Here is a 13,452-nt window from a genome sequence, read left to right as displayed (position 1 = left end):
GGTGAAGAGAGTGACAAGAGAGAGAAAGAGGGAGACGAAACAAGACCGGGAGTGGGGACGGATAAGGGTGGGGTGGGCAGGAAGAGAGGAAGAGAGCATTCATGAGGACACAAAGACAGACAAAACCAGCAAGAAAAGAGAAGAGAGACATCTCCATCTCAGTAAATGCATGTAAAGAGACCCATTCAGTGCCTGCTGCGCTGGTCAGTGTGTGAATACAGCAGGAATTGATTAGCAGGAGTCTGAAAACTGTCAAAGAGAGCCACAGGCAATTCCTGCTGGCAGACAACTCTGAGTCTCAAACACCAATTGCACCCAGTGATTTTATTTAGGCGTTTTAGTCAAAAAGCATGGGGCCTTACTTGTCTGTAGAGGGACTCCTTGTTGGCCACTTCATTCTCCAGCTTGTCATTAAGGTCGTGGACGGAGGTAGCCTCCCGCTGAGCTGCCAGGTAGCGCTTTTCCAGGGTGGTGATCCTCTCCTCCATATCTTCCTTCTGAGCTACTGACTGCACACACACAGACACAGACACACACACAGACAGAGACACACACATAGACACACACACACCACTTGCGTTAGTGTGTTCTTTCTTTGTGACCTTGACTCTAACCTACTGTCCACTGACCTTTGCATCTTCTGATGGGAGGGAGGGACTCATAATAATAACTGTCAGAAAAAAAGTTCTAATGGCCTACAGAAAGAAAACAGCACACTGGAAAAGTATATAATATCTTATGTAATAATGTTTTTTTATCTGGCAGTATAACGAAAAGACGTTTAAAAAATGTATTTAAGGGGGCTCTTACTTTAAGGCACCTTTGGGTTACAAATAGTCCCCATCCTCCTTACCTCTCTCAGATCTCTCTGTAACCGCGTGTTCATGTCCTCGGACTTGATGAGGTCCTTGCGGGCTGTGTCCAGGTCCTCCTCCAGCTCATTGATGCGCGATGCCATAGCAGCCATGCGTTCCTTCATCTGGCCGAGATCTGCCGTCTGACGGTCCACCACTTCCTGGAGCTCACCAACCTTCCCAAACCCAGGTCCCGACTCCTCCTCCTGACTCAGAGAGCCATCCGACGACCGCTGTTGATGAATTAACTTTTAGCAAGTGCACACAAGATATACAGAACTATTATGCACATATTGATCAAGAGACTCATACAACAGATTTGAATCGCTCACATTCACCCTATACCTGCCGTTCCTCAACCCGATTGACTAACTGATGGCAGAGTTTTATTATTTAGGCAGAGAAATACTGCAGAACAAGCTGTGAGCTGTAACCTGGCGTGTAACAAGCCCGCCCACCTTGTCCAGTATTTGCATCTTGTCCATGCATGTATGTAGATGGTATAGCAGAGTTAATCATTGCATGCCAGGACAGAAATATACTAATGCATTCATTATTAACCCGTAGAGCTTAGGGCTTATTCTTATTTGTTTCAACTATTTGTAATTGTGTTCTCATCAGATTTAAGGACTTACAAAATATCTACTGTAGATGTTTGTGACAAAATATGTTAACAAAACAGATATGACCATAAAAAGACTTGCATGACATTATCCCACTCCAGCACCTCAAGATTGATCACATTATGACATATTACAATTTAACAATAAATTATACAATATATGTCCTGAATTAATGAAATTAGCAATGATTTCATTAAATTAACTGAACAGATGGTGGACACTTGTGACAAAAAAGCAACTGTGGCCTTGTCTCCCACTTGGCTTTCACATACGTCATTTCACATATGCTGTTGAGTAACCTCACCTTGCCATTAGTGCTCGGTGTGTTTTCAGAGTTGTGGTTGACCTCACTGGTTCCATCTGCCAGCCCTCTCTTCTGGCTGTTCTGCTCCCTGAGGTATGCCAACTAGAGAAAACACCAGTTTGTTAACACCTTGTCAAGCCATTCATTTGCTGGTGATAACATTCTAAACACTTTTCTGGTTAACCACTAAACCAACAGCACTAATCTAGTTTGCTGCTACCTTTTAATCATTGTGATGTACTTTTACGTGTGTGTGTGTGTGTGTGTGTGTGTGTGTGTGTGTGTGTGTGTGTGTGAGTGAGAGAGAGAGAGAGAGTGTGTGTGTGTGTACGTACACATACGTGGGACAGACACACAAAGAAGCATATCTAGCAGCTGAAAACACTGAGTGCCCAGAGCCTTGAGTTCAAACCACAACTATTGTGGTTGCAAACTCACATGAATACACTGCACAGACCAACAATCTTTCCCAAATAGCCAAACCATAGGAAAAGAAAAACAACAAAAAGCTGCCTTGCCTAAGGAGGTAAGGTTACTAATACAAAGCAGAGTGGCAAGTGTTTGATTTTATGTGTGTGTTGGTGTGCATGTGTGTGTGGTCCCAGACTGACTCCCAGGAACAAAAGATGACTGTAGCATGAAGCAGAGAGGAAATCTAGGACACTTCCAAGATCCTCTGGGCCTTTTGTCAATCTTAATCCCATTCAATACACAGCGGACTCGAGACTCTTCCTCCCTTTGTAAGCATTTGAACGTGAGTGTACTTGAGAACGTGAATCTCTTTTTCTTAGATTCAGTGTTAGTACCCAATATGTTCAAAGATCTTCAGTACAGGAGAGATGCATTTCAGCGGGTCAAATGCACAAAATGACTTCAATGATTTCTAATAAAATACAATTCAGTGCCTTCAGGGGCAATGCTAAATTCATCTGTTATCAAATCTGTTTTCAAAAGGTCATTAATTAAAAGGTCTCACAATCTAGTATGATATAAAAACATAACAACGGCTGACTGATACACTTTGATGTGATTGTTAGAGCTTCATGTCAAACCATCTCACCAATCATTTTATGTTGGAAGGAAACATCAAAGGGAGTCCATCATTGATTCATCCGTCATGTGTGCAATCAGTTATGATCATTAAATTTCACGACATATAAAAATGAATACACTTTCACTTTTCATTTCTGAGAAGCTTAACGGCACAAGTCAGTGCATTTTTTGAGCTATTGGAACATTTGAATTTCTGGTTTAAAAATTCAAAGACCCTATTAAAAAATCCTATCGAAAAGAATTGAAGGAGAGGAGCAACTAGGTCGTGCTGGACGTGGCTACCCAATAAGACAAATTTACTGCTCAAGTTACAATACGCCCGTAGTTCAATAAATTACGACAGACAACAGTGACATAAAACGGCGGGGACCATCTGTTTACTGTATTTTTTCTGTGGCTGAGTTGGTAAATGTTCAATTGGGCGTTAAATTTAAGCCTAAATGTATCACTCACCAGGTGAACATATGCTATGCATGAAAAGGCTGAGAATAAAACATTTTAAGCACGATAACATATTTAAATTGATAAGATTAATTGATTAAATTGATTAAATTAGTCCGTTAAACTTATTCCAGCAAGTATTCCTACATCACATAGACACGGTAAAAAAGGGCTTGTTTATAGTTATTTTGACAACTTGGAAACTTGGAAATATTGTATTGTTACTGAATTGGAGTTAGGAGTTGAGTTCATTTCACTTCAATTGATAGTATTGGTCCATTTTTAATGTAAGTCATGTCTGCTTACTTCTTTATGTGAGATCGTGAGCTGTTCCTCCAATGCACTGCATCTTTCCAAGGCAACGCGTAGTCTCTCTCTTACCTAGAAAGGACATGAAATAAATATAAATAAAGCCATACAACTTTACAAATCTTTATCCCTCTCCAGTTTCTTTGTTCATTAACATACGTAGTGTACGTACACGTGTGCAGAGACACCTACTTCCTTCGCTCCTTCCCAACACTGAAAATCAGTCACAAAGTCGTACCTTCTCATCGAGGGCTTTGTGGTGTTCGAAAAGTGACTTAAGGGCTTTGAGGACCTCCACTTCACTTGAGACGCCTGCTGGAGACTGAGCCTGTCGCTTCACCACTGTCATCCTCAGACTGCGCTCATGGCGAGACACTAGGCACTCCAAGTGCTCCAACAGGAGCTGGACACACAATAGACAGTGGTGCTAGTGTGAACAGGTTGGAAACCCATCGGCTCAAACTTATTTCTCATCATCTCGCATTTGAAGTATCATTTGCTACAAAGTAAACAAATGTGCACAGGCATGCAGCAACAACCTTGTTAGATAGTAGTCTACCCTACCACATTACCTTACAGTTGTTGTTTTTCCATAGCCAACATATAACTCCGGTGAAGTTTGGTGCCGATGTACTATTTGTTGTATTATTTTAGATCTGTTCATCACAATTCGGTAAGCCAGAAGTGAGAGTCCAGGTAAACAGATACCAATGCAGAGTGTAATATTCCCATTTTTAGTTTCACTTTTACCCCGTCTAATTTTCTCTGAGTTTCTCTGTTAGGTCTCAGATAATTAAAGCATAAAGTTGTTGCATACAAGAGTATGCAAGAGTAAAAAGGTCATAGTCAGAGGCAGTACTGACTAAAAAACCCCGCTGACATATGGTCCTGCTCTTTCTCAGCAGGCACAGCTGTTTGTAATGAAATTTATTGTCAGTGGTTGAAATATTTTGATGAGTGAGCAATTTTCAACCCCCATAACCTGCGACAATGGTTTGGATTAGAGGATAGAAACTGATTTGTCAGCCAGTGTTAAGATATCTATCTATACCCAAAACAGAAACATATTTGACAGGGATTTCTAGGATCGCTGGTGGATGTCGAAGATTGTGTTTTGTTTGAATATGTAATGCTCGTATGTTTGTTCTAATCTGAGATATCAGTTTGTGTGTGTGTGTGTGTGTGTGTGTGAGATCGTGAGAGATTGTTTGTGCACTAGCACATTCTACCAACCCGTGTGTTGTTTCTCTCAGCCTTCAGCTCTGCAATCTCCTCCTCCTTCTCCAGAAGCTGCTCCCGGCACACGTTCACCTCCTTTGTTAGTGCAGCGAACTCCTAGAATAGAAATAGACAAATACAGTAACATGTAACCGCTACTTACTAAGCTCAGTTTTTTTTCTTAAGGCGTTGTGCTTGAGAAAAATGAAAACTATAATGTGGAGGCCAGGAGCCTACATATTTCAAGTTTAAAACTTCGAGTGTGAAAAAATCCAATGCAGCAATCTTAGGTCTGTCACCGTTACCGCTGTGTCATAGGTGTTCAACATAGGTGGTTTGTTTTTTGAATGGCCGGCAGCACGGCACAACTCCACCGCTGCGGCTACAAACCAAATCTGATTCTAGTAACAACCAGAGTCAGACTGGTCATCCGGGTGGGCCGCCATATCGGTGGGCCTGTGGACCATCAAAAAATCCATATAGTTTTAACTGATCCTGTCAGTCTCTTTACCAACCCCCTCCATCCCTATTTTAAGGGTTGGGTCTTAAAATAGAGGAAATTTACTGCAATATGACATGGTAAATATATCAAGTTTACCAAAATAATATCATAAACACTGTTTATTGGTCCAGATCAGAGCATCAGACTTTTAAGTTGTTGTTGTTTCAAGGCCGTTTTTCTTCACTGATATATTTATTCACAGCTGGTGTGAAGGTACCACTAAAATTAGCTCCTATATTGTTTACCCTATGATTGGTTTCTTCGGATGCCACGGTAACACAGCAAGCCACGGCAGCAAGATTTAAAAAAAAAAAAAAAAAAAAAAGTTCAACCATCATCAAATCACATGGCAGTGGCAATAACCATGCACATTCCTCCCTCTCCTTGCCACTGCAGTCTACCACACCTACAGTGCTAAGGTCATGTTTACATCTGAAACAGTGGAGGTGGACACAACAACCACTTTCTGTCTGTAAGTTACCTTAACTCCTTACTGTTTCTTATCAGCTGTAATATTTTATCAGAGACTCTGTCTTACTTTGCGGGAGAGTTAATCACGTAGACCGCACTGACCTAACACAGACTTGGCCGGGAAGACAACAACAGAGGTTAAAACTGAGGAAGCAAAAACAAAGAAGGTGAAACCCCATCACAGGGACTTGTATCAAACACCTCTAAGTCCGTGAGAAATATGAGAACACAATATATTGCTACTTTGTGAGCAGACTTGCTCTGATAAACCTAACATTGCTCTCAGATCTTTCTCAGGTTATCTTCGCAAAAATGCATTTGTTTCCACGTACACAAACAGATACACACACTGCTTTTAGGAATTACATGCATGGTTGGACCTAAAGAATGTGCCATCCCGATTTTTTGCCCTGTAGCACAAGCACCCTGAGTGGCGAGGCCTTCTTGCTACGTTTCGGAGGGTGGGGAGCTGTGCGTGTGCGCAGGGGCTGGGAAGGGGTGGGGGTGGCTGCTGGAACTGATCGTTCTTTTCAGTCACTACCACAACTATTCTCCCTTCCCTTCACTCCAGCCTCTGGCACAGATTCTGTTCCACTAAAGGAGTAAAAAGGGTGTCTACTATTGGCTACGACCAAGATCTCCGCTGTCTGCTAGCCAATGACAGACCATAAGAGGCAGGCCCAGGGGTAATTACAGAGTGGCTTACTTCCGACATTCCAGAGCCGGCGCTGAGGTTGACTTGTACAGCAACCTTAGGATTTCTCTAAGGTTGATTGATTTCTATCCAACATTGATGACCCTCGTCCCTTCCCCTAATGGTTCCTTATCTCATCATCATCATCATTTACACACAGAAAATAGGAGAGTTTGGTACTTGGTTGTAAACTTGTGTGATGGAAGTTCGGTTTAGTAATTTCAGTCTAGGAAGATCTAGCCATAGAAAAACACCAATGCAGGGCTCACTGACAAACCCATTGATTCGGAGAAATTAGTAATTAAAAAGTTATCAATTATCAAAAGCATCTATCTGTGCTGCAGACTTTTATTTATTGTCTTAAGTGATTTCATAAATTATTTGACATATTTACAATAACTTTGTAAATGAAGCAGAAAAACCTGTACAATCCTCAGGCTGAGGTTAAAACGAGGTTAAAAAAAAACAAAAAAAACAAACCATCTCAACACAGACTGTGCCATCACAACCAGCCCACAGATAGTCCCACCCACCAGCTAACATGCACCGACTCTACAAACTGGGCACACGCACAACAAAGTACCATAATATTAGATACAGTCTTGTTTTTACAATATTGAAAATGATGTTGGCACTTCCATGGGATACTACGTAAATACGACATACACAAGGTGGACATGAGAGCGTGTTCACTAGCACGGAGCAATTCAACACAATAGATCCAGAAATAAACACTACCCTTGTTAAATTATAGGTCCTCAATCATGTCGACTACATTTTGAGTAGTTGTGAAGAGTGTAGACATCAAGCTTCAAATTGTGTTTTGTTTGCTCAGCGCATTAAAATACAGCCGCAACAAACGATTTTCATTATCGATTAATCTGCTGACGGTTATGTCAACAAAATTTATGACACAAATGTCATAAAACAGTGAAAGAGCTATATTTCCCAAAACCCATGATGATGATGATGTATTCAAATAGCTATTTTTATTTGACTAACGGTACAAAAACTAAAAATATTCCGTTTCCAATCAGATATGACAGAGAAAAGCAGCAAGTCATCATATCTGGGAAGCTTTAACCAGCAAATCTTATATATCGATTAATCCATTGTCAAAATAGTAGCCGATTTTTTCTGTCACTCAACTGATCAATGAATTATCTAATTGTTGCAGAACTACATTTGACAATTTAATCCCCTAATATGGATACAAAATATGCAGACTGGTTAAAGCTTTTATACAAGTGAATGCAGCCATGGGCATTCAAGCTTGATCCCATTTCTCCCTGCAGCAGGGGAAACTGGTGTCTGGCTTAGCAAGTGTAGATGAGTGACACGCTGGTTAGAAGTGGACTGAGCTGCTCTGTAAGCTTTAGAACAGGGGAGGGGATTAAGGGGGGTGCATGAATATGTGTGCCAACCTATTAAAGGAACAGCGCACCAAAACAGAGAGGAACACACAAGAGCTTTTCAGGGATAACTGTACTCTGTGCCGTCATCACAGCATTCAGCTTTATGTGGAAGAATATCCCAGCACCTTTGTGGCAATGAAACAGACTAATTTCTTCATTATAATACTATTAAGAAATCCACCTGATGGGAGTGGGCGAAGAAAAACACAAGCACAGGAATGGCATAAATGAATAATGTTTCAACACAGGAATTACATTTATCCTCTTTAGAATGTAGTTTGCCTACATCACAACATGAAATATAGGGATCTGGGCGGCTCATTCTCTTTCAACAGATTCTCAAACTCTCTAATAAGCCTTACAAATTCTTTTTAATAATTTTCAGCCTATTGTCTCCTATTTAATATTCCCTTTTAAGAATTCATAATGATTTTATAATTCATCTTTTTATAATTCTATATCACGCTCTTGAATTCTGAACATAGGGCAACCAAATATTGTATCTCGGAAATTCACTGGAGTTCTGGCAACACTACGCGGGTAAGGTAAGGACATCAGGAAACGGTGAGACTCCTCTGTGTTATGTCAACAGTGAGGACAAGAATGTAAAACAAACTCCAAATGGCAGCTTGCTTGATGAAGCTAAATAGTGTTTTATGGGTACGTTAAAATCAATCATCAGCGCACACAATGTCATGTCTACCATCACTATAGGATGCTGCTAAAGTTCAGCTGCTTACAGCTACTATACATACGCATTCTGTTTAATTTTCAAACCTTCATAACACTTATTTACTCAACATTTTGTCCAAGACTCGCCTTGCTTGAAAGTACCGGTACACTTTAGTTATTCTCAAAATTTGGCACCATATCACAGCATGGCAACTGATGAGAAGACTTGAGAATGAGCTCTTTTCCTTTCCAACGCCATACCATCGTCAGACTGTGCTGTATTTGGAACTGAGATCGGAAGCAATAGGCCTACCTCCTACATAATGACTTTAGCCGTTCTTAAAAGCTTATAGCGTGTGCTGAAATCTGACACTGTGCAGAGGGCATCTGTTCTCCTACAGGAGGACTCACCATCAAAAACTAATTAGACACCACAATGGCTCCTATTGAGAGCTGCTTAGCCTGCTGCCCTAACACACCCCGACAGAGAAAAATTCAATCTAAAGGAGCCGACCAAATGCTCGTTTGCACCATCTCTTTTCCTCAGGTAACTTCCATCAAAAGAATAAATCCTCATTTGGTTTGCAAAGATTCCTGTAGTTAGGGCTTACTTCATGTGCAGGCCTACACGTTTTCCTACTCACTTCATGATGAGGCATATGCATACATGAATGTCCTGAATGTATTGTTAATACATCCTATGTATTCGCCACTTCCACATGCCTCAATAATTGTAAAAATGAGAATCCTAATCCTCGATTATGAGTATTTGTCAAGAGGCAACAGACTACTACTTCAGTCGTTTCTATGCATTGTAACAAAAGAACAGTATCATAATCTGGTCATTCTCATCCAGAATTTGTCTTGGTTGAAAAGACATTACGTAATGACAGGCCAAAGCAATAGTACACGTGTTCGTGTTCTAAAACTACAGGAAACAGAGGTAAAAGGTTGGGTATTGTATAGATTTCATTGATTCGGACTCTGCGTATTGGACAATTTGGACAACCCTCATAATCTGACATGTGTGCAACAGGTGTGGCTAGGTAGCATAGTAGGCCCAGGTCCAGCTTTCAGGAATGGGTAAACAGAAATGATAGATATTTGACTTAATCCTATCAATAACAGTTTGTGGAAAACAGCCTCACTCAATAGAAGAGTAAAATAACAGACAACTAGCAGGTGCTCTCTCACTGTAAAAACAGAAGTATTCAACTTTCGGCTCAATTAAATGTATCCACACTTCACTTCCGTGAAAATTACATGGTTAATGTTTTAGTCTACTGTTCCATTATTTCCTTATTATTGCTTGAAAATTTCCTGGAAAGAACCATACAGGTTGGTACAAATTTGAACAGTAATTTTTGTTAGTTCAATGAGTTGTGTTAAATTTATTACTGACTTCCAGTTGAATTTCCATGAAAGAAATTGCTCCTTTTAAACCCCAGTGAATTTATTTGGTATTGAAAACTTTATTTATTTATGCTGAAACTTGTTTTTCTTACATATTTCCTATTTTGCATGTGCAACTCACTTGCTATCCTCTGAGTAAATGTCTCACGGTTGTGCTATCTTTGCATGTAGAGATAACGAAGTGTTCCAACTGATCACTCATTTATATTATCTTAGTATCAAATTATGTGGTTATTTCCAGTTAAATTCTTCGGAAGTTATAGAAATAAATTGGAATTTATAGACCCAAAAAATAGGGTGTTACCACTTACATTTGTTGAGCAGTGTGAGTGAAGCTGTCAAGACAGTGGTTAAACTGAAACTCAAAAGGTGCCATATATCATCTACTATATGAAACCTTGTGGGCCAAAGACGACATTATTAAGAGGTATACTGCAATAAGCTCCAGACATAGTGACCGTTTTCTTAAATAAATCATTTCCTTGAATATAACATCATGCTTTGCTACAGGCAACTGGTTCAGCGAAAAAACAGCCAGTACAGAACTAAGGAATGTAGGATACTTGGTAAAGGTTGCAGGAGGTTGACAGCAGACAGCAGTTGGCCCTTTGGGGCAAACTAAACAGAGGAGCATGGCGTTCACTCCCATCTTGTATGTGTTTCCTTTTATGTTACTAATTCAAGTCCCCTTTTGGCAAAAGGCACCACTTGCACTCCATCACTTTCATGTCACTGTGTGGAACAAGTCAGTCTTTGTCTCTCTGTCTCACCACTGTGCACTCTCAATTCATGCCATTGTGCCACAGACTGGAATATCAAATTTGGTCAGTGTGGTCAATTGATCCCTTCAAAATAAGGAGCAAAATATAATAATAATAATAATCCTTAATTTATATAGAACTTCTCAAAAACATGTTTACAAAGTGCTTCACAGACATTTATGGAGAATAAACAGAACTGTTTCAAGTTAGAAAAATAGATATGTAAAAATAATAAGAGAGATTAAACTTAAACAAACTAACAAACAAACATGCTTGCCTATAAGGCTATTCCAGAGTTATAGAGCTCGTACGGAAAATGCCCTGCTACCCTCTGTCTCAAGCTTTGCCCTGGAGCAGACAACAATAGCTGGTCATCAGATCTGAGACTACGAGCAGGGTTAAAAGGGGTAAGGTGGTCAACAATGTAAGACAGGGAAAGCCCAACTAGTACCATAAAGACAAGCAACAGAATTTTAAAATTAATAAACGGTCTAACCTTAGCGATATTCCTGATATGACAGATAACTGACTTTGTGATATTGCTGAAATATTTAGAGAAGGTAAGGTCCGAAAAAAAGAGCATTCCTAAATTGCTGCCCTCACGTGTATAGAGCAAAATTCGGAGAAACTACAGTTTGATTTACACAATATCTGAGTGCTTTAGGACTAAACGCCATTACTACAGTTTTATCGTCACACAACATGAGAAAGTTTCTTGACATTCAGAATCTTATGTCTGCAAAGACAGAATGTGAGTAAGTTAACCGAGAACAGGTTTAATGGTTTTGTGGATAAATAGATTTATATATGTCAGCGTAACAATGAGAAGAGATATTGTAGTTGTGGATAACTTGATCCAGTGTAAACTTGTAGATAGAGAACATAACGGGCAAAGAAAAGATCCTTGAGGAACGCTGCAGTTCATATTTGCGTGGCTAGACGAGTCATTCCCAACTGATACAGAGAAGGTTCTGTCACTCAGGTAAGACTTAAACCAGTCTCGAGCAGTTCCAGTTATGCCCACCAAGTGCTTCAGTCCATCAATTCACATGCCATGAACGACTGTATCAAATGCAGCCGAAAGGTCTAATAACACTAAAACAGTGCAACAGCCAGCATCGGAATTTTGTCAAATGTCAATTAAAACTTTTAGAAGCGCATATCACGAATGACAAGCTGCTATGTTAAACCCATGACTTTGTTTTTAGATTAACATCAAGATTGATTTTTGAATTTTGCCTCACAAAAACACATTTTTTGCCTACTACACCAAATATACCCGGTCCAATACTGAGGTCTCTACCTCGGTTTTCTTTCTCTTTTGCTTCTTACTGCATGTAAGAATTTCTTATCTTGCACAATAGTTTAAGCCAGATGGAAAACAGGATGTTTTCAGCCATACAAGGCTCAGCTCTGTTCATTAAGCAAATTTAATGTTGACAGCTCAAGGACTGAAGTACTTCCTATCTTGACTATTATAAATGAAAAGGATTTACAGAAAAAGCGCTGTATTGGCAAATCACATACATGCAAGCACACAATCCTTGTAGATTATATAATAGCTTGAGAGTTATTCTACTGTGTACCTCACGGTTGTGGAGGATAGAAAAAACTGACACCATGATAACTTCCCAAAGATGTAATATTGTGTCTTGTTGCCTTAAAACCGCTTTGCAGTGTTTTTGGTATCAAATAAGCCTTCACTGAAACTGCAAATCAGCTTAGAGTAAGTGCATTAAAACCCCATTGGAACAAAAAAACTAGATATCCTCAAATGCTGAGTGTGCATCCCTCCAAAAGAAACAACTAGGGTCCTCAGAGTGACAGGCTAACTGAGGGATCTATTACTCAAACCATCTTTGCATGATTGTGTTTTACTGCCTCACTGGCACCTGAAGCAACAGCCCCTTGCATTTTTTAAGGCAGAGCTGTTTGTGGTCCGAGTATCCAGTAAGGCCATTTCAGCCCTAAACATTAACCTTTTAGAACTGACGTCTCTATGGCATCCCTGGTTTACAGCGTCAGGCATGCAGTAAGCCGCTGAACTGTTGTACAACAAGCAGCATACTTCAGAACCGGCAGCAATGCAAAGACAATTAAACTATGCAGTCACTGAAACAGGATGTCCAGTCATCTAAACATCACCCATCACCCATCACATCAAACTAACCAATGATACCAATTAGGGCAATAGGATATCAGTAGATCTCTTCCTTCTCATGAATTTAATTTTCTATTTAATTCACGTTACGTGTCACGTGTTTGCACTTAAATTAATATAAGAAATTCAATTAATATAATAGGACCCAAAGGCGGTTACCCTCACCAGATGTACTAAAACACCACAAACAACATGGAACCATGTGGCAGTTATCCACACGCCCATCACAAATTTTCAAGGACACAACTGCACAAAAGTGTGATACAGAAACGCTTGTTTATCCATAGGCCCAGACAGTTCACTCATTTCACTCACACTGAATTGACCACTTAAATGTACGCAAGGGGCATTTCTTGTTTACAATTAAGTAATTAGTGGTTCTGGTTGGCACCTTTCTTGGTATTTTCTTTTTTTTCAATGCGAGGAGAGAACAGCAGTTTCCTTGGGCGTTGAAAGACGTTTGGAAGTTCTGCTAGAAAATTTGAGTGGAAAACATATGAATGAAGCAACACCAAGCGTCGAGCTAACTACCACTTCTTTCTCTTTTACTGCCTAAACAAT

The 13,452-nt window shown here is 40.0% G+C and overlaps 1 protein-coding gene across 7 annotated transcripts in view; it reads right to left on the bottom strand.

Annotated features, from left to right (window-relative positions):
* The window catches only part of ppfia1 (PTPRF interacting protein alpha 1), a 41,432-nt gene that overhangs the window by 20,417 nt on the left and 7,563 nt on the right, over positions 1 to 13,452 (bottom strand). For all 7 annotated transcript variants that reach the window (XM_040120574.1, XM_040120506.1, XM_040120647.1 and 4 more), the window contains 6 exons: positions 4,818 to 4,919; positions 3,823 to 3,987; positions 3,582 to 3,656; positions 1,782 to 1,883; positions 854 to 1,087; positions 363 to 509 (listed from right to left, as the gene is read on the bottom strand). In XM_040120574.1, the coding sequence (XP_039976508.1) occupies positions 363 to 509; positions 854 to 1,087; positions 1,782 to 1,883; positions 3,582 to 3,656; positions 3,823 to 3,987; positions 4,818 to 4,919 (825 nt within the window). The remainder of the gene's footprint in view (positions 1 to 362; positions 510 to 853; positions 1,088 to 1,781; positions 1,884 to 3,581; positions 3,657 to 3,822; positions 3,988 to 4,817; positions 4,920 to 13,452) is intronic.

The sequence above is a fragment of the Xiphias gladius genome, chromosome 1 (genome assembly GCF_016859285.1).
Source record: "Xiphias gladius isolate SHS-SW01 ecotype Sanya breed wild chromosome 1, ASM1685928v1, whole genome shotgun sequence".
In the NCBI taxonomy this organism is placed as follows: Eukaryota; Metazoa; Chordata; class Actinopteri; order Istiophoriformes; family Xiphiidae; genus Xiphias; species Xiphias gladius.
This window is presented reverse-complemented; position numbering and strand designations above follow the sequence as displayed.